Below are 20,543 nucleotides of genomic sequence, written 5' to 3' on the forward strand. Positions count from 1 at the left end.
TAACGACAAAAAAGGCACCCGTTAAAAAGAATGTGATTCAACCCAAAGGCTCAGGATGTCCGCAGGATAGATATCAAAAGAGAAGAAGAAGGACCATTACTCGTGCCCTCGCTCTTCTTTTTATAGACGATTGATAGAGAGTATCGCATTAACATGCTGTCGGATTTGTGCGAAAGTCCCTGCACCTTGTCATATGTCCAATGAAGATCATAAGCTTTCTGGGAAGTCTTGTAGAAGCGCCATGCCATCCTCGTATACAGAGTGGATACCGAATGCCCAGAAGGCTTATGAGGCCATAATACCCGAAATGGGATTCCAGATGCAGAGTATCCCGGGTCGACCACCTGTTGAAACATATATAAGCTAGGACTGTGTTGGTCGTGTGGTATATTTTTGCTGGGCGGAAAGAGGCCAAATTAGCATGGCTATAAGAGCTAAGAGCTGGCCGACAGCGACATGGTAAGTACCTAGGTACATTCGCTTTCAGAACGCCTGCCGACTCTCGATCTCCTAAGGTCTTAGTTTGGTACAATAGTATAGTACACAACCCTCCTACAAATATACCTATACCTATCCATGACGGTTTAATTGCCTTCTTGTTCTTGCTTTCCTTGCCTTGGTTTGGAAGCCTGGAGTATCAGTAATCTTTATAAACTATAAACTTCGGTTCGGGCGCTCCGCCTCAACCAAAACATTTCGGCAACCAAGAAGAACCCAAGGTCAGTCCTTCCGACTATTTCAACCACCTTTGGTAACCCATGAAATGTTCAATACTCCAATGCAACCTTGCCAACGTAATGAAGTCCGTTTAAAGTTCTTAAGCGAGAACAAAGCAAGTCTACAATGTATACCTCGCGCGATCGCATATTAATATTTTGTGGTTAACGTTATAACAGGAACTTATTGACCCACCCACGTAGGAGTGCTTCTCCTTGAACTAGGGGAGGTGTCCTAGTATAGATAATGCAAGCCTCTCCCTCGCCTAGCTCTGCGGAGAAACGAGGATCCGAATCTGCCAGGTCATCCTATGCTAGATCCACGTTGCTAGCACTACCTGCCGAGCTTCAGTACCAAATTCTGTCATACCTACCGATTCAGGACCAGCTTTCTGCGGCGAAGATATGCTTTCTTTGGAAGGATATTGTTCTAAATGACAAGGCGATACAGCAAACGCGGTATGGCTATTCGTCCTCTTCGGTTGTTTGCGGTCATATTTTTACGAGTGCTTGGATCGAGGACAGTAGCAAGCCGGCTTTTAGCTTTATGGTTCAAAATGGGGTTATTAAGCGTTTTCGTTATCCATACGAGATACATGAGTCCAGTGAAGGGTCCCAAATGATATTGTATAAAGATATGACAGGAGAGACTCTACCGAAATTTGATGGAGATATAACGGATTGCATATTTCTTGACGAACCATTATTTACACCGTTTCCGACGAGCACCCCCGCGCGTTTCAGATTCTGTGAAGATAGCGACCAAACTCCTTTGTTAACAAAGAAGCTACTACAGTTTACTGGTAATGAAGAAGCCGAGGAAGGATCATACGCTTGGTACCACCTCTACTATTACGAGACTAGGGAGGATGAAGCTGGGACTAAAACTAGGACTTTGTTGGATCCAGAAATGACGATCAAAGAATCTGATAACTTTGTTATCACCACGTCTTTAAACATCTTTAGTACAGAGGGTGAATGGTCGGGCGATCTGTGGGATGCGAAAGTGAACCCACGGAAGGGAACAAGCGTACGAGACATTCTGGAGGCGGTTTTGGTGGAAACTGAACCAATTATACGGGATTTGGGCATCAAAACAGAGAATTTACATGAGACTTTCTGCATGGGATTTCAAATAGCTAACAACATATGGTCGTTGGCATTTGGAGTCATAGCGGATGACGCGGATACAGACTACACTTGGAAATAGATAGAGGGATACCAATTATTAGAGATGCTTCTCAGCAAGTTTTATCCTTTATGGCTAAGCCATTTTTATGTCTAATTCAGTGTTCTATTTAAACATATTCCACATCTTTGCGACCCTGAAACCTTCGGCGATTGTGCCAACCCGAGCATCGATCCCACAGCCTGCTTGTTCCAGTTTCCTACACTCTTGCCAAAGCTCGTCGAGAGGAACAGTAAAGCATTCAATAAACTCATTTTCCTCCAAGTTTTGCACCGGGTTTTTATTCTCTTCGAGCGTCATATCAATAGTCAAATGCACAAAGCTAGACAATAATGCCATTAGCACATCAAAACCTCGAAGTTTAGGATATGAAGCCACCTACTTAAGATTCGTATTGCAAAACCCAGGATCATTAAACATCAAAGCACTGACACTACCACCATCATCACCTTGAGCCAAAGTACCAATATACCCCGTCTCTTCCTTCAACTCCCGGATAGCACATTGCTCAGGTGTCTCCCCTGCATCAATCAACCCCGCTGGTATCTCAATGCAAACCTTATCAATTGGTGGACGATACTGCTTTTGCAACAGAATTGAAGGCTTCTGGCCGGGATTGCTCAGCACGGCAATGATACCAACGCCATCCGATTCAGAGTCCTTTGGACGTGTAAGCCGTTCGGAAGATTCCCAGGTACGAGGTGTGGAGTTTGGGTCGTTGTAGGAGATTCTGCGCACATTTTAGCGGGGTTAACATAAATTCATTTTTTTAAGTTAGGAGGACCTAGATGGGCCTTCGGAGTAGAGGGGTATGTTATACTTGACAAGTCTAACCCACCGAGCATCCGCGGTGTTCAGAGGTTCGACCGATGTTACAGTGCCTTTGATGTTTGATTTTGACATCTCGAAATATCGGACCCGCGCGGGTATATCGCTGCAATGCAATGTTCACTATGAAGCAAGAGGTCTAGACCAGTGTTCGTAGCGCATAGTATAGAGTACGGAGTATATTACCAGTGCAGTGTTGGGGTTGTTACCCAAAATCGGCCGCAACAAAATACAACAAATTAACTGTCAAGTTTTGTGTTAGCATGGCACAGTACTACAGCTTAATTATAGCGCTATATTCTTAAATTCATGAAACGAAGGTTTAGGAATCGGTTGCATATATATGCACATGAAATTTCTAGCATTGATTCATGTAATGTTTTAAAGGTCTCAATTTAGGTATGGGTTTTGCAAAGAGGTACCGGGTACAACCTGCCCCTGCCACGGCTGTATTAATTCCGAACCGCATACCTCTGACTAAAAGTTTTTATTGCTCAGGTTTAACTTTTGAAATACGGTTGAAACTACGTCTTTAGTTTAATTTTCCTTCGGCAGCCAGGCGACAATTCCGTGTGTTCTAGGTGCGTACGAGACTAGAAAGGTTTTTTCTTCTTATAATAGCAATAGCTCCGTATAATAGATGCACTAGCAGCTAGTCTATGTGCACTACAGTACGTATACTTAGTAAACACTGTGTCTTGTTAACATGTTTATATGACACGGTGGAAACTTTTATGCCAATAAGTCTCATAGTTTCATCATCAAATCTATATCTTTCACTAACTTACAACGGTATATATTATACCAGGGGGTCAACGAAACCAACCAGATCAGAGGTAATTTCGTCGACCTTTGATCAATCAATACATCCTAAGCCTAACAAGCAGGCTTCAAACAAAAGCGTCGCCGTAATACTATATTTAGTATATCACATAACATTCTTGTCGTCTTTTTTTTTGTGCCACAGTCGTCTCATTTAGCTCAAAAGTTAGTCACGCAATGCATAATTACTAACAGACTTCTCATGTCCATTGATCAGGGAATGGTTAGATCAATCTGAGTGGTCAGCTTGATCATGATCCAGCTTAGCGACTTTGTTCGACTCACATGTTTCCGAATAGCTCACTTTTAAAACTCCTATTACGGTCTAGCTATGCCATATTGTCTCGTCGCCAGACTCCTCAACTGTGATGCCATAGCCATGGCGTTAACAAGTACGTTGTTAGTATCTTGTTGACATAATGCAGTGCGGCAGTGCAGGGCTTATACCTTACAACCATGACTCTAGCGATTTCGAACTTCACCGACGTGTAAAACCAACATATAAAATTTATAGGCCAGTTGTTTTTTCCTCGTAGCAAGACTCCTTTGCAGTCTTCAACCATAAGTTATAAATCTTTAGAGGGGGGACAAAAAACCCTAGTCTCTGAAGACCATTTGCCTCGGGGTATATATTAGATAAACCCCATTTTACACATACCGCCTATATATATGACTATTCCTATTCATACTTAGTCTCGGGACCAGACGCCAGCGTTACCGTGTGTCATACTATAGCTACTCTTTGATTATTTCAATAAAGCTCTAGCCGCTCAATTGTGTCGCTACCATACAACTCCAGGAGTCTCCCCTACTACAAATCCTTCGATGCATCTGAATTTAGAATAAAAATTCAATCCGCATCCAAAATGCATATATATATGAGGAGCAAGCAACTTCCGCTCGTTACTACCGTTCTCTTGTTCTGGACTATGTTTAGTATTTGTTTTGGCAGTAAAACTGTTCCACGTGCACACAGTTCGACTCTAGTCCGCCGAGCAGAACTAACGCGCCTACCACAAAACCGCTGGACAATCGGAAGCCCTAGACAGGCTTGTCGCGTCGGTTTATATATGTACAAAGATTACATTGTATCTGACGATTGTGCGGCATGGGAGGGAATACCATTAAGTACCGACGAACGGTACGGGAACATGCCACTTCTAGACGGAATATGCTACCGTGTCACAGAACTTAACCCCGAACTAAAACCGGCACCGTCCTGGCGTGCCACATCGTCGGGGACAGTAGTAGTCCAAGGATACTGCAATTGCATAATTTACGAGGACGATATGTGTGGGCAGGGACTTAAACCCCAGGATATCAGATCGTATCCTATGCAAAATATGATTAGGAGTAAGGACGATATCGCCAGAGGTAGTATCCAATGTTTCAAAGATATCGGTTGGGAGAGCTTCGAATCTTGTTCTGTGAAACTCTCAGATGGCACAACACACCCCCCCCTTTTCAATGCTGATGAAAAAGGTAACGAAAAATGGGAATGGAAAGGCAAATATCTCATCTCTATAAACTTTCCCAAGGGAAGTATAGATAAAATAACCGGGGAAAGTAATTGCGCCACAATAGGTGGCGTTTCTCTACGATCGTGGGAAATCCAAGGATGTACTTGCCACCTTTACACGGATGAGGCGTGTCAAAAAAGATACATAACTTATGGAGGGAAAGGGGTAAGGAGGGTTGAGCATTTTGATAGCGGAGACCTTCAGCAAGTTAGAAGCATCCGATGCGATCTACCATGGAGCTATGATCCTATGGATAGTGCGGCCTTTCGCGGATCGGCTCCTAGGTGCGTGAACCTGCACCCAAACGGCCAAACTCCGAACTATCAAATCAAGCCATTCAGATAACTCAGCAACGAAAGGGCTCAATAAAGTCACATCGATATCTTTGTATAGCATGAATACACCAGAGAGAATACAGACGGTAACAAGATTTACAAGTTGACTACTCGCAGCCGACAGTCGTTCATTTCATTGCCAATTTACAATGCCAAGGCCCTGTTTGTCTATAATTTGGTGTCGAGGATGACATTACTCGCAGGAGCTCGATTGTCCTTCGTTTGGCTTGCGAATACTCCTTTTGCTATCAGGTATATGCATTTCGAATTCTTCATGTAGCTTATTTGCGTCATTTGAACGTGTGTTGTATGTATGCGCTGCGGATAGTTCTTGAAGGGGGTTTGTAGATGCTACTTTTGTTGAATACTAAGTTTTTTTTATAGTTTCATGTAGCCATGGTATGTACTTAGTGATGATGCTAGGTGGGATGTTAAGGGGGGCTTAAAGTCTCTTAGGAGTACCTATAGCTATAGCTATAGCTATCCCAAATTATAATTAAGTAATTAGCCCTGCAGTGATTGTTGATTGTACAATATTGTCTGAAATACAGTCTGTGTTGTGGTGTGGTGTCGTGTGCTCCTTCCTAATTTGGATGTTTACACGGGTTTATATTACGCAAAGCAACTTTCAAATTTTTGACCTTCGGGTCACATGGTCAATTTGAAAGTAGGTTTTCACTCCTTGCCAAAAGAACTCACGTTCGAACCCGATCACTAACGTTCTTTCTTTCAAACAGCGATACAGAGAAGATTAGCATGGCCCCTGCACTAAGGATGACACGCTTCAACAAAGAGTAGCTAAAAGTTTTTTTTTGCACTTTTTTCCTTTGAAATATAAATCCCTGTGATTCCTGCTCTAGACCTTACAGACATGATACTTCCTAGGCTTCAAAAGGATTATTCTTCCCTTTTCCGCCTTCTCTTTCACTTTTTTTTGACGTCGGGATGAGCGATATGAAAATAAGTGTTTGACAGGTTTCCGACAACACATTTCCGTTTTGGTCATCCAGTTCAACACATACGATGCCACCTTCAGGACAGTCCAATTCATAGAGCAACCAAACAAGCAACGGACCTTCTGTCGATTTGCTCTTTGAAGAGCTTAGTTTCGGAGACACCAAGAGTCACATTGCTTAGGAGGAGGTTTAGTTTTATGATCTGCTGTCTTAGCCAAAATCTCACATGTACCCCTAACTACCTTCAATACCTCAGGTGAGTACCTACCTCTCAGCTTATATCTCCACCTCATCCTTCATATATGAGTACTACTGACTTAGGTACTACTTAATATATCAGTTGTCGATTGTCCTCTCTATTCAGTTTGTTTTGCATTGACATCATATCACCGCGGGCTGCATACTCCAGTGCATTCTTGGCAAAGCTAGGGCCCCATTTAGCGCCTATCTGGAACTCCAAACTCCTGATAAACTTCATCCGATCTTTAGACCTCACTCTCCTCATAAACCCTTTTCAGACCCCATTCATGATCAACATGCCATCAAGTATAGATACAGAAAGCCTGCCACTTATAAACCGTGGTCGGGATGCCGTCCGTCGGGTTTCATCCGTCTGGGTTGGATTTCGAGGTGCGTATTACAAACGAGTGTGCATACGACATGTCATATCTCGTCTTGGTCAACTGTTATCTGTTATTCTAATTTACTGACTGCCGCCCGATAACAGACTTTGCTCTTCGCGACAATGTCCTCGAGGTCGCCGTCGGTCTCATGTAGGTTACCCGCAGCCTAAATTGGTACTAAGGTATTTCTACCTAAGTATATCAATTTTACGGAGCACCGGTTGTCCACGAGCACAGATCTGGAGCATCGGACCGCCCCTGAACTTAAGCTCGTGTCTTTGTGTTACGTCACGGTACCAGTCGCTAACTTTAACATCAACACAGTGTCGCCTCTGCCTTTACTTCTGTCGTCAACTCTCTTGTCGCTGATATCATTCTACCCCCGGTATCCCTTATGTGGCAGCAGAGTCTTGCCGAAAACTTCATCGTCTTAAAGCAAGGTCATAATACAACTACCCATTACAATACTTTTCAGCAGGCACAAGACGATGGAGCTATCACTTGGAATTACGGGTATGCTTAGTCTCATCAAAACCCAAGGATCTAGGAATCCTATACGATATCAAGAGCGATAAGAAAGCTAACGACTAGTAGACACTTTCTAGAGAAGTTTATTCAGTTCATGCTACTTGGTGTTACGCTTTACGCTCTTGCCAAGTTTTACTCTCTATTCTCAAGCGAAGCTATTATCAAGTATCAGACTAAGTGTCCGGCCTGCAGGAAGGATATTTCGGCGAATGCGAAAAGATGTCCCTTTTGCACCAGCTGGCAGGATGGAAGCGACCTGAACGGTCATTAGGGGATGGAAATCATTCTCCTTAAGTCAAGGTAGCGGTTGAAGTTGGCGAATAGAGTTGTGCGAAAGGCGTTGTTCATCTGTGGTATCTGGTGGCGTATTGTAGCGGATCGATTGATGTTTTAGCGGCATTGTATTTCGTACTTACTTTGCATTGGAGATGTAGGCTAGTTTCTAGGGAGTTTTCTCGACAGCGGTTATAGATGCCGGGCATCCAAATCTATACTTTTGTTTTTTCAAAGGTTCCATTCAGCTACCCTATCAGACAACCGTCCATGGGCAAGTACCACTGCCATTCAAGCAACCATACTGGGTATATAATCCAGCAAGACCGGAATAATCAAATATCTTAAGAACACCACAACATCACAAAACCTTCCGATCTTCCCCAAAGTTCAAAGCCTCAAGCAAGTCACCTCCTTATGTTAAAATCAAGTTCGAACTTCACAAAAATTGCCAATTATCTTGAAATCACAGCATACTATCATCCAAACAGCACTATGGTCATACTTTTGATTGCTGACTTCAACAAAGCAAGCGTTTGTGGTTTAGTGGTAAAATTGATCGTTGCCATGACTGGTTACAGTCACAGTTTCGATCAGCCCCGGGTTCGATTCCCGGCGGACGCATACGAGCCTTCGGGCCTTCTCTTTTGCTTCTTTTTTTTGGGTTTTGTAATTTGCCGTTGTCGATTATCGACACTTCCCTTTTTGGGGGCCTGTCTCAAAATACAACATTCCAACACATATGCGATTCTCCCAGGATTGGGCACGCAAAGATGCTGAGTTTTCCTTGTCTTGAGGTGTATTTACTTATGTATCTCTAGAGACAAGTACTACAGAATCAAGTTTTTTTTGAAGCAAGGCTTAAGGGTGCCGGGTTGAGCTAAGCCGATCTAGTATCAAGTGCTTGAAACACATTTTCACTCTAGTGTTCTAGGTATATATATATCTTCTATCTTTTTGCTACTTGAGGTATATGTTTTGATATACTGCGTAGCGGGCTAGGCCAGTGTATGCTGCTAAACTGTTGTTTTTTGTAATGGATATCATACAAAAAGAAGTTTCCAAACTCCATGGTAAATCAACATAATAGTTGTGTATGAAATTTGTGTACGAGGTATTAAAATTAGACACAGCGAGTCGGTGTCCTACTCACAAGCGAGGTTCATGATCGACTTGTGGTATGCGTTATAACTATGATATTTTAAGTTTTTTTTTTTGGTTTATTTTTTTTGTTGTTCTCTCAAATATCCCTTACTCTTCTAGACTCTTCCTCTCACCCTTGGGTGGTGACTTGCTACGAGATCTCTTCGTGCTATATTTGATTGCAGCTGCTTGTTCCGCAATGATTGAGTTATTCCATGAGGTGTTGCTCGACGGCGCCGATGTTTGAATCGGATTTGGAATTTGTCTGATAGATCTATTTCCTCGAACGCTGCCCCGAGTTGTTCTCCGAGGGGACAATAGCTGTCTCTGGCTAGCTGGGGATAGAATCCGCTTAGGTGTTTCCGGCCCATCGCCTTCATTCACATCATCAATAACGGTCAAAGTATCGACCCATTCACTATGCGTTGAATTTCTATTATCGGAACCTCGTCGACTATTCTTTCGTCTGAGACTGCCTCCGCTAGCATTGGAGTTCATACGATGAACTGCGGGGGGGTCTTGTTTTGATACCGATCTTTTTCTTCTGAGGGATCCGCCTGGTTGGTAGCTACCGTGGGGTTTGTTCCTTCTAGGTGGCGAATACGGGAGTTCTGCTTCTCCGTACGCCATACTTGGGGGTTGGTAGAGTCGAGGAACACGGATGTATAAGTCGTCGTTGGGACTTGTTAGTTCGTCTATCGGGCTGGTCATATTTGTGCGTATTCTTCGTGATGGTTGTCTTTCTATGCCTGGAGAATAGACAGATGGTGAAGGAGGGGTTATGCTCCTAGTTTGTGGTTGGGAGGATGTCGGTACGGGGAGGTATGATTCTGCAAAATCATCGGCTGTACTGCCGTTTCTATGTCTTGCCTGCTGTGGGGGGAGTAGTCTGGGAGACTTTTGGCCAATGTTGAATTCAGTGGGGACATTGCTGAATTCACTGTGCACTGACCCTTGTCTTTCACGGGATGGGTGGAGTCTGGCAGCTCCGGCTAGTGGGAGTTGGGATGGATGTGGTCGTGTAGAAACTGGTTTTGCTGCAGCTAGTGGTGGCATCAAATTTGCTGTGCGGCTGTATTCTTCTCTATGGTCCTCGTCGTCTTGAGTTCTTACAGGCCCACTAATGGGGAGCTGTGTGGCGCCCCGAGGCAGGGTCGGAAGGCTATTTGAGATTTCTAGTTTCTTTTCTTGAATGATTGGTTCCTCGATGTTTTTGTTCATATCTCTTGAGCTCATGAATCTTTGTTGTTTTCTATAAATAATTTTGTTAATCTTTGCTTTTATAGATTTGGATGAAAGCAAATTAATGTATAGATATTGCATACCTTCTTCTCGCCCAGAGAAAACGACCCAAGATCAGAAGTAGTGTAAGTAACACCGCAATGCCACCGATTAAGCTATACCAGTTTGTTAGCTATGGATAGTAATCGGACCAGATAAGATTGATTAATTCCATACGCATATTTTGCCCCAACGGGCATCTCATCGAACGCCATCCTCCTCTAATATCTTGAAACTTGTATGTAGGTGTATAATGATCCGGGTAAATCGTATGAATGAATGAATGGATGAATAAAAAAAATAGAACGAATGAATGAAATGAGTAAAAAAATGTATAAAACTCCGCAGCACAACCGCCGAGAACAATGATCTACCAGTTCTCTTCCAAAAGGTTGAAGTAAGGAGTGATAACGCTAGCCCAGAATTATACTAGAATCTAAGCTGAATGCGAAGGGCTTGCATATGTGCCCGCGGCCCGTGATGATGGGAATCTTCTTTGTGTGTTGAAATGTATGAGAGAGTGGGAACTAAAAGGGAATGGTGTGCCGCACAAGTCGAGAAAGCGGCATGCAAGGGCTACCCGCACATATGCTTTTTAATTGTTTGGTGAAGCCATTCAAGTGCTGTTAAGTAAGGAGTGTGAGATATTCCATCGAAGGGTGCTTTCGGACTCGGAACTCGGAAAGTAGGGAAAGACTAGGGTATTAATGACCGACGTAGAAGAAAAAGAGGAAGTAGTTAAAAAGAACGCCCAGAAGGAACTTCTGGGTGGTATTGGAGGTGGACCGATTCTTTTAATATAGGTCTGTCGACAACCCTACCAACTGGCCAGAGCCAAACGGTACTGCTTTGCTTATAAAATACACTAAGAAATGTTTAAAAAGTTTCACCGAGGTGGTATTAACGTTTCTTAATCGTCTGATTTATTTTATTTCATTTTTCTGTTAAACACTCCAGCTGCAGCGCTCCTGTTTTTCGTTTTTCCCAAGCCAAAAGTTGGAAAACAATTGGCCCGTGTGCAAGATGTATTTCTGGTTACCTTTGCCTTATTATCATCAAGAGCGGATCTTGGCCGCTAGTGCCAATAAATGAAAGGGATGTTGTTGCCTTTCGCATCCAGAAGCCATTTATGCCTCGCGACATCTCATATGATATGAGGATCCGACAGAACTGAAATCCCCAATTGCAAACCCTGGCAGAACCTGCTACAGCTTTTCTTAGGGCGCTCCCCCTCCCTCACCCCGAAGTTTACAAGTCGATACGATGGATAAACAAAGCTCTTGTTTTAATCCAATGTCATGATGTATTTTCGGAAAACTTTTTTAAGCATAAATTCGAAGTGACATAATTGATGGGGTAATGAAAAAAAAAAAAGAAGCGTAGGTATTAAGATTTATCGGGACGCAGTGGCGTCCGCCTCTCTGCACCCGAGATGCACCTGCAGCCTCAAACTTTTAGTTTAGATGCACAATTTTTCGTGCCCACGAGTTAGGTAACTACTGCAATGTCACCTTATCACACAAGTTAAATACCTACCCATGTGTAGGAAGAACATTTAGGATGCACGATAAATCGACATTCATACTAGTACTATTCTTCCTAAAACTTAACATCCGAGCTATGCAAAAGTTCAATGGGAGTTTTGAACTTTTCGGTTCAGAGAAATTTTGCGGCTGTGCCCATTAATTCCATACTATTAAGATATTATAGATGAAGTTTTCGATCTGAAGGCGCGCCCCCGTGGCCCAGTTCGAAGTAGTTTGTTTCTCAAACATGTTAGTTGTTCGATTCATCCTTGCCTGAACATATTCTCAAACCTACATGTTTCTTTGGCATAGAAATTCTAGCGTCATGAAGGTGTTATAATGTCTTCTGCTTCTTTTTTCTTCCGAAATCTTCTAGTTTTTTTTTTTTCGAGATGCATGGTGAAAAACAAAATCTGTCGCGCGCGCGCGCATTCGGAATATTTTACGAGATCTCTAAGATGCATGGTGATTGATCGGTCTAGATCTTCAGCCGTGGAGTCCCACGAGGTCCTACCTATTCTGAAGCTGGGTCTGGGGGCGCGCGCATGATACGATAGCCTAGATATAATTTACCAGAGTTGAAAGATTTCGCCTTTCGTCCCAGATTGAGACACTTTTCTCCGCAGAAGTCGCAAAATGCTGTTGAAACTACCACCCACGAGTCAGGCGAGGTTTAGAGTTATGTAAAATCAAAGAAGACGAACAAAAATAAACAAGCGATCGCATATCGACAAGTTTTTTATTTAATTTCCTATTATCTAGATTCATATCTACCAGGGTTTCCCCTGTGGCAGATGTTTCGTGTATAATTTATTTTTAATATATCTAGATAAAGAATAGGGTCGATGGGAAAACTCACCTACCCCCACCGTCGACGTCTTTTTTTTTTTTTTTTTTTTTTTTTACAACAGCGAGACATAAAACCCTCCGAAATACACGGAATCCCGCATATCCCACCGCCGTCAGAGAAGTTTAAGAATGAATGAAAGAAAAGAGGTGTGCCTAGAATTAACCAAAACCATAAACGTTCGAACATGTCGTAGCTGTAGCAGCCGCAAATGCAAAAAGAACCATTAAGGTTAACTTACCCCCCCAAATTCGATTTAGTCAAAAAAGATAGCAAAAAAAAAAGGTTATGCATGATTGTTTAACCCGCATCGCATGGCCTACGGCCGGGATAGATTGCTCGATTGTTTATTTAGACGGTAGATTGTCTTTGACCTGGTTTAACAGATGTCATGATCAGACCAGGCATGGCATCTCGTACCGAGAAAATGGGTTCGAACTCGTGGATGATCAATTCATGAACGATATACGAGGAGGGGACTTGAGTGGCTATGCTGTCATGTATAACAAAGTACTTAAGTCGATGTGGATATGGACATTCGTGAACACGGCTGAACGGCATTTAACCATAATATTCCGTTCATGAGATATTCTAGGCGAGGACCAAATACTCTGTGATGTCACTGTGCTCGTTTATATTCTAGTGTAACCAAGTGCATGTTAAGTCAGTAACTAAGGACCGAGGTAGACGACTCAGGATCTTAGGTGTTGGAGTGGGGACTGTGTTGTGTGCCAGGACCCCAGACGACATGTCCAACACATTCGCTTCTGATTGGCTCTTCCCCTCGTCCGCCCAGAACTTCAAATTTTCATTCCTTCAAAAGCCAAACCTTCCCAGAAACCTCTCCCAACCCACCGTCGACGACATCAACCTCAACTTCTCGACGTCGACCGCCGTCAATAAAAGGGCGGCCCTTTTCTTTTCTTTCTTATATCACATAAAAGACAATGCCGCCGCGGCTACGGCCTTCAAGCCTTCCCTCCACAAGCAATGTGATCCCACAATCCTTCTCATCCTCCCCTCTTCTCCCTTTCCTCCTCCCCTCCTACCATATCTACACTCAAACTCCTACCTCTTCTTCTCGCAACTTCTCTACCTCTAAGCCTGCCTATCGTCGAGTTCGTTTTGAAAAAACAGAAGGAACCCGTAATGGCTTCGTCGATTGGATGAAAAAAGTTGGTGGTCGTCTCAACGTTCCAAGTCCCCAGGACAACGTCCCGGTCTACCTGTCTTACGAACCAGCCCCGCTTCCAACCCGATTTCCTGTTGCGAAGGGGAGTGATGTATGTCGGAAGCGAGACCCTGGGGTATCCAGAAAACAGGCAAAGAGGGACGCAGTAGATTGGACTCAGGTGACGGATAAGGCTCGTCATTCACCGTTTCCGACTAATGCATCGTTCAAAGTCCACCCTGTGATTTCGACGGAGTTTAGAGAACAGATCTATTTGAGGATGAAGGCCGATAGATCGGTTAGGAGGATTTCGGCGGAAGTGAATTGTGAACTTGAGAGGGTTGCTGCGGTTATTAGGTTGAAGGAGATTGAGAAAAGGTGGATTGAAGAGGTAAGATATATATTCATTCATACATTCGTACACACACCCATTTTCTTTCCCTTCTCTCTTTCCCCTACGCCAGAGTATACCACAAAAGCGAATATGATGATTCCATATAAAAAATTCGATTAGTCTATAAGACACCAAAACACATGGTTATAAACTATGGGTCCCAACAGTCTGACTCGCTTCTTCTTCAAACCTCCCATTCACACTCTTCCTTTCCCTTGATCTCGCAAAATAATACTAACCCCTCCCCTTTCTCAAACTAAAAGAAACGCCCTCTCTGCACCGAGATGCAAACCCGTGTTCACGCAATGATGCCAGTATCACAATACAGCACATTCCCCCAGCACGAATCCATAACCGACCTACGCATCCATTCACAAACAAACAACCAACTCTTCCTCTCAGTTCCAGAATCCATGCCGTTCAACCGTAAAGATGCCGCTGAGGCATTAGGACTCCTACCAGCAGATGTTAGAATGCCACATAGCGAACTCATCGAAGTCGAGAAGATGAAACTAGACGGTGTGGATGTTCAGACGATGGTCAAAGTCGAGATGGAACGTGAACAAAGAGAGGCCGAGGAGACAAAGGCGAAAAGGGAAAGGAGAGAGAAGAGGTTGGGAGCTGGAAAGGTTGTGGAGACTGAAAGGTTTAGGTTTAGACTTAAGCCTGCTAATGCTGCCGCCGTCGGGCATAGATATGGTGTTCCGGCTGAGGATAGGAAGAGAGGCATTAATAAGATCCCCACGAGAGTGTTGTGATCGAAATATATCCCCCGATATAATCTGAGATGATGGGGATGGCTTGCTCTTTTTTTTTTTTTGAAACCTATTTATTGATCAATATCGGAGTATGAGATATGCTACTCTTGAATATTTTACGGTCCTACCATCGCGGACCCTGTATATAGCAATTAGGTTAAGATGAAGAGATACCTTGTGAATAAATTTTCGGCCGCTAGTCGTGCCTATTCCACCCATCTCACAATATCTTGTCATATTAATATTGACAGTACGTTCACTCATGAAATCTTTAAATTAACTTCATATGGTCCTGTGAACACCGAAGTATATATTCATCTTTGTATTCACATACAAAAAAAAAAGGTAACAAAGACCGCTCGCCTTCTCCTCCACTATAAAGTGATAGGCATCTTCAGCCTCACAACATCTCCTTCGTATCGATCACCAAACCACAAGCGGAGAAAGCTTCCGTCGAAGAATAGAAAGGGGAAAAAGGGAGGGAAAGGTACTGGTGCTCCCCCAGAAAAGAGTGGGAAAAAAAAAAAAATGTTGGCCCAATGAAAAGAAGAATATATAAGAAGGCTATAAAAGTGAAAATATGGCTAAGAAGAATGGAAAAAAAGAGACATAAACAAACGCCATGATCGCAATGCCCGTCTTTCAGCGGCCGTTTGGTGCCAATATAACAGCGAAAATACTATAAGAGGTAAAGAAAATAAACACAAAAAATACCGGGTGAGAGAGACCAGGCGGATCTCTTCGAGTCTAAAGATTTGATATAGAATGGAGTTGCACAGGAGCTGGGGTATTGAAGCGAAGGGAGGGGGGGTGTAGATGATGAGGATGATGAGTATGATGCTGAGAAGGAGGAAAAGAGGAGGGAACGTTTGCGTCGTGTGTATGTATATTACTCATTCCAGTCCAAAATATACCAATCCAGAACCTAAGAGCAGGGGAAAGAATCCCAAAGGGACAAAACCGAAGGATACCAGAGAGAAAAGGCAGCCCCAGTGAAATGGACCATACACGTTGGCCATTTACTCTTCCCCATTCTCTGTCTCTTTTTCTGTTTTCTCCTTCTCCTTCTCCTTTTCTTTCTCCCTCTCCTTCTCCTTCTTCTTGCCGTTCTCACCTTTACTTGCAAAATTGATTGAGATCTTCTTGCCAGCAGCCCCAGCCGCAGGAGTAACACCAGGTACCACTACACTCCCTTTCTTGCTCATACTTGGACTCCTCTTTTTCGTGCTCCTCAGCAACCTTTCCATCCCATCATCCTCCGCTTCTTCCTCTCTCCTCCGTTTTTCGCTTAACCTATCCGGCGTAGGTGGCAATGAACCAGTCATGACATGATCATCAGTCCCTGAAGACGGTGTAGGTGTCACATTCCCAGCGGAAGTGGCAGCAGAGCTAGCAGCAGCATCCTCCCCGTTCACATCAACGCTGTTCGCCCGACTTGCAATATTCAAATTCTCAATTCCGCCAGCCTCGTCGCCAGCCGAACTAATATCTTTCGAAGCCTCTCCATTCACATCCGCCGTAGTATCCATGACCACATCTTCGTCATCATCCGGATAGTCTACCAAACTCTTGCCTCCAGCCGGACTTGACCCGGCTGCAGAGGCAGGCGTCTTGCCGCCGGTCTTAATCCTCTTGCCACTGTTCTCAACTGTCGAATATTCAACTTCGTCCTCATCATCAGAGCCGTTGAAGTACTCCTCCTCGGCGGCATCTAGATCCTTGAGCCCTTCCCATCGCTTCCCACCATTGACTGTGCTACGAGAACCAGCCTCTTCGTCCGCAGAGAAAGGGGCAGTGGTATCGTGTATTTGGTCATACTTGATAATAAGCGAGGAGAAGGTGTCAACATATGTGATCTCTGCGAGTTTCTCGCGGTATTGCTCAACGAGATGGTTTATAAGGAGTTTTATCCCCTCCTAAGGTATGATCAGCAACGTTCCCTAAATTTAGGGTTTCAAAAACAAAGAAAACATACCCGCTTAATAAACTCAAAGAACTCTAGACACGCTGAATTTAAGAGGTTATCTTTCGGCATAGTCTCGATCACAATGTTTAATATCGGCTCCAGCAACTTGTTCTTAATCAGTTGACGGTTATAAAACTCATCATTGAGTTGCACACATGCTCTAAAGAATTTTAGCGCAGCTAGTTGTAACAACTATTAGTCCCGAGATTCCTACAAAAACGCTGCAAACGGATCGGAAATCCTACCAAGTTGTACAAACTTCTCGCTAGCAGTAAGTAACTGCGCAACTCTCGGGGCAATGTTCTCACTGAGTATGAAATACTTATTTCGGAACAAATGATGCCGAACGAAGAAACACAAAAGCTCGAGCAAATGGGTATACAATGCTGATTCGTGAGGCGATAACGACTCTAAAACCAACCCGAGAGTAAATAGTTAGCCCAGGTTGGAGAATAATAACGGCATTGCTGGTCCCATAAAGAAAAGCACCATACCTATCGTCCTCCCCTCCAAATCTGATAGAGGTTTAAATAACTTTTTCGCACTTTTATCGTAGAAGCTCGTAAAGAACACTTCTGCCGGTCCTTCCTCCGCACCAGGCGGCCGCCTTGTCGCATTTCCAACCACATTCATCATCTCACTCATTTTCGCGATGCCCTCCAGCGGTTGCACCTGATTAGGGTCCAGTAACACCTTGATTGCATCTGCGACTTGAGATTTAACACCCATATCTTGTTCTGATAACAGCAGTTCAATCAACGTATCAGTCAATGGTTTCGTTTTCTCTTGTATCTGCTTGAAGATAAAGTTCCTCATCATAAGCGGATCATTGTCGATCATGCAGACCAAAATCTCTGTACCGGCGATCCGTGTAGCAGGGTCGTCGTTTTGAAGCGCATAGTCAATGACGTTGAAAAGGCCATGTTGGATGAAGTTGGCGTATAACTGTGATCTACTAGGTCCCTGCAAGTTCTTCGCTATAGCCGAGCATTGCTGTAGAAACTGGACACCATGTTTTCGTCGTTGCTTATCTTCAGGTGGGAGTGGATCCGAGGAGAATAACTCGAATAGAGCTTTTAGGAAAACGCCATTGGTTTGGAGGTGCTGGACGATGTCGACTTGATTGAAGAAAATTAAAGAGTTTAGAACAGAGAAGGTTGGGTCGTCGAGTATTCTGGCTAGAACAACGTCTTTGAGGTATTGGAGCCGATATGTTTGATGGATTTTCTTTTTAATGTCTGGATTATCAATCGTCACCACTTCCTTAAATCTAGTGTCGTCAGAAAGATACTTCCGGTGATTGGCTTTGTGTGTCGGGAAGTCGGGATCATCTACAATTCGAAGTTAGTACCCAAACAGGCTTCCTTCCAAACCATTCATCACATTGGCTCACATTCTAAGATACCAACAACTCCCATAACAACCTCATCTGTAACAATGTACTCTATTATTGTGGAATCATTCAGTAATATTATTATTTTCATGATCCGACACAACGAGAACAACTCCGGCAACATCTCCATATCCTCCGCCGTATCCAGCAGCGGCACGAGTTTCGGTATGTAGTCATCATTGATAATGAATTTCGCCAGCGAGTCTCTCCCAGCCGCATTTATCGTCAGAGTATGCATCATGTTTTCGATATTGGCGAGGATACTGAGTTCTGGCTTGGGGAGCTTAACCGAATACAGTAGAGCTTCATTGTCGTCAGAGAGTATGTCATCTACAGCCCCTCATGATGTTAGTTTTCAGATACTCTCGCCTCAAATTCGTGTAGGGATATCAACGTACCAGCGCTAGATAGCGACATTATCCTATTCTGAACATGGCTGACGAAATCCCTGTAAAAGACAAAAAAAAAACTTTAGCCCACCGCTCGATCATTAGGTCCTTATAGGATCCCTCGAACTCTCCAATGAACTAACCATATCGCAGCACAACCTTCAGGTTCCTGAAAGCTCAAGGCCATATCCGTTCCATTGGGCTCCGTCCATACTATCAGAGTCTCTGAAGCTCATCAGATACTCATGTCAGCCAAATTCTGTGTCTTATTTCATACAAAAGTCTTAGTATCCAACCTTGTTGCTTCTGATATCCATCATCCTTGACTATTCTCGTCTCCAAGAGCAACCGATCTTCTTCCTCCTCCGACTTGACTTGAATATGCGGCTCATCCTATTAGTACAAGAACCCTCCCATTAGCCATACTATCTTATTTTTGTGTAGCCATTGATACGGTGCCATCTCTCAATTAATCCTTTAAAAAAAAAGATTTGAAAATTTGAAAATTTGAAGAAGAAAAAAGGTCGCCACCTACATTCAACACCTGCCCTGTGCAATACCCAGTGCCCCTATCGAACCAATCATTATTTCGTAGCTCGTAAACCTTGACTCGTCGCGGTTGTGTCGGTGGGTTCGGCACAACCAGTGCCATAATCGAGCCGTGAAAGTACTGATAATGCTATTATCAGAATAGATCCAAGAAAATAAGATAAGAAGTCGTTGGGGGTTTGTCGAATGATAAGGGATAAGATTCGCTTTTTTGGAAGGTGGATAAGATAGCGGCCGTTAATGCAAAATACCGTCGTGAAATAAAGCAAAGGGATGAATTAGGAAGGATGCCGTCGTTTTGTTATCGCTTTAAAGGGGCGGTAAGGCTGTGAGGGTCCCACTGAAGGACGTTATATGAATACTCTGAATTATATGCACGAATCCAGTATCTCGTCGGCCCTGGTTCTGTTCGCTCTATCTGTTCCCTTATCTGTGGCTTTAAAAAACACCTTTCAGGCCTAAAGAGCCGCCTTCTCTACCCCGCTCGCGATGTATCGATGATATGATAGTTGTTATTTGTGGCGCGATTCGACGGTTAATCTAGGAGTTACACCGGCAGATAACTGTTGTCAAGATCGATTGGGTGTGGCAAGCAGGTCGCTAGTTATCGGGGGAAAAAAGACGTGGCTGTCGTTGTACCTCACTGCCGGGACCTGGCTGTTTTTTTTTGTTGTTATGCCCCTCCGGACGACGGAGAGTTTAATATCGCTGGTTTAAAGCGAAGAGAGTAACAAAAGGGATTGAACAGGTAAGGTGTGTGTGAGAGGGAGGGTGGAAGGGAGACAAGACAGAGAGGGGTGGAAAGGACGGGAGGAGATAGAGAGACGGAGAGAGAGAGAAAGACGGAAGGATGCCTTTGTTACACAATGACACACACTTTTTTTCCCTTGTGTTTGCACGCCCTCAAGGCTGGTATAGCACGTGCGGGGCGGTAACGGTAAGTAGGAGCTTATGCTTATGGCGCGGGAGGATATGTAAATATCTAGGTTTAGATAGTGCAGCGGTGGTGGCGAAGAAGGCGACGATGGGAGAGGTCAGCCCCAAACGTAAACCGGGAATTCCTCTCGAATGGTCGCGCGACAGACCCAGGGGTGTAGGGATAAGGATGATGGCGGATTCAGTAGCGAGATTGGGAGGTGAGGGGGGGTGGGAGAGGTCGTGATTGGGAATGGACAAAGTTTCTGGGTCGGATTTCCACCCCGTCGCGTAAATCTGCAGGGAGGAATGGCGGGATGCTTGCTTGTTGTAATCGCAGAAAAGGGTTGTCGCGATAAGGGAAAGGAGCAGTGTGTATTTTTAGAAATGGAATGCGAAATGCCGGAGGGAATGCGAGAAA

General features: G+C 43.9%; 7 protein-coding genes across 7 annotated transcripts; 4 read left to right on the forward strand and 3 right to left on the reverse strand.

Annotated features, from left to right (window-relative positions):
* Window positions 1-963: 963 nt before the first annotated feature.
* AOL_s00078g356 (uncharacterized protein) lies at window positions 964-1,926 on the forward strand (the record flags this gene model as incomplete). The annotated part of the gene is made up of 1 exon (XM_011123619.1): window positions 964-1,926. One exon carries the CDS (start codon window positions 964-966, stop codon window positions 1,924-1,926), a length of 963 nt encoding a protein of 320 aa, XP_011121921.1.
* An 84-nt stretch (window positions 1,927-2,010) lies between these two features.
* On the reverse strand, window positions 2,011-2,808 carry AOL_s00078g357 (uncharacterized protein; the record flags this gene model as incomplete). The annotated part of the gene is made up of 3 exons (XM_011123620.1): window positions 2,011-2,227; window positions 2,288-2,635; window positions 2,726-2,808. The coding sequence occupies 3 exons, from the start codon at window positions 2,806-2,808 to the stop codon at window positions 2,011-2,013; spliced, it is 648 nt and encodes a 215-aa protein (XP_011121922.1).
* Window positions 2,809-4,421: 1,613 nt separating this feature from the next.
* AOL_s00078g358 (uncharacterized protein) lies at window positions 4,422-5,420 on the forward strand (the record flags this gene model as incomplete). The annotated part of the gene is made up of 1 exon (XM_011123621.1): window positions 4,422-5,420. One exon carries the CDS (start codon window positions 4,422-4,424, stop codon window positions 5,418-5,420), a length of 999 nt encoding a protein of 332 aa, XP_011121923.1.
* Window positions 5,421-6,902: 1,482 nt separating this feature from the next.
* AOL_s00078g359 (uncharacterized protein) lies at window positions 6,903-7,788 on the forward strand (the record flags this gene model as incomplete). The annotated part of the gene is made up of 4 exons (XM_011123622.1): window positions 6,903-6,996; window positions 7,094-7,139; window positions 7,314-7,502; window positions 7,584-7,788. The coding sequence occupies 4 exons, from the start codon at window positions 6,903-6,905 to the stop codon at window positions 7,786-7,788; spliced, it is 534 nt and encodes a 177-aa protein (XP_011121924.1).
* A 1,253-nt stretch (window positions 7,789-9,041) lies between these two features.
* Window positions 9,042-10,429, reverse strand: AOL_s00078g360 (uncharacterized protein; the record flags this gene model as incomplete). Its single annotated transcript, XM_011123623.1, has 3 exons — window positions 9,042-10,185; window positions 10,259-10,330; window positions 10,392-10,429. 3 exons carry the CDS (start codon window positions 10,427-10,429, stop codon window positions 9,042-9,044), a joined length of 1,254 nt encoding a protein of 417 aa, XP_011121925.1.
* Window positions 10,430-13,534: 3,105 nt separating this feature from the next.
* AOL_s00078g361 (uncharacterized protein) lies at window positions 13,535-14,910 on the forward strand (the record flags this gene model as incomplete). The annotated part of the gene is made up of 2 exons (XM_011123624.1): window positions 13,535-14,149; window positions 14,416-14,910. The coding sequence occupies 2 exons, from the start codon at window positions 13,535-13,537 to the stop codon at window positions 14,908-14,910; spliced, it is 1,110 nt and encodes a 369-aa protein (XP_011121926.1).
* Window positions 14,911-15,929: 1,019 nt separating this feature from the next.
* AOL_s00078g362 (uncharacterized protein) lies at window positions 15,930-19,310 on the reverse strand (the record flags this gene model as incomplete). The annotated part of the gene is made up of 9 exons (XM_011123625.1): window positions 15,930-16,826; window positions 16,886-17,055; window positions 17,122-17,286; window positions 17,371-18,207; window positions 18,270-18,599; window positions 18,668-18,717; window positions 18,802-18,883; window positions 18,955-19,051; window positions 19,194-19,310. The coding sequence occupies 9 exons, from the start codon at window positions 19,308-19,310 to the stop codon at window positions 15,930-15,932; spliced, it is 2,745 nt and encodes a 914-aa protein (XP_011121927.1).
* Between the last annotated feature and the right edge of the window lie 1,233 nt (window positions 19,311-20,543).

Source organism: Orbilia oligospora (genome assembly GCF_000225545.1).
Source record: "Orbilia oligospora ATCC 24927 unplaced genomic scaffold scaffold00078, whole genome shotgun sequence".
Taxonomy (NCBI): domain Eukaryota; kingdom Fungi; phylum Ascomycota; class Orbiliomycetes; order Orbiliales; family Orbiliaceae; genus Orbilia; species Orbilia oligospora.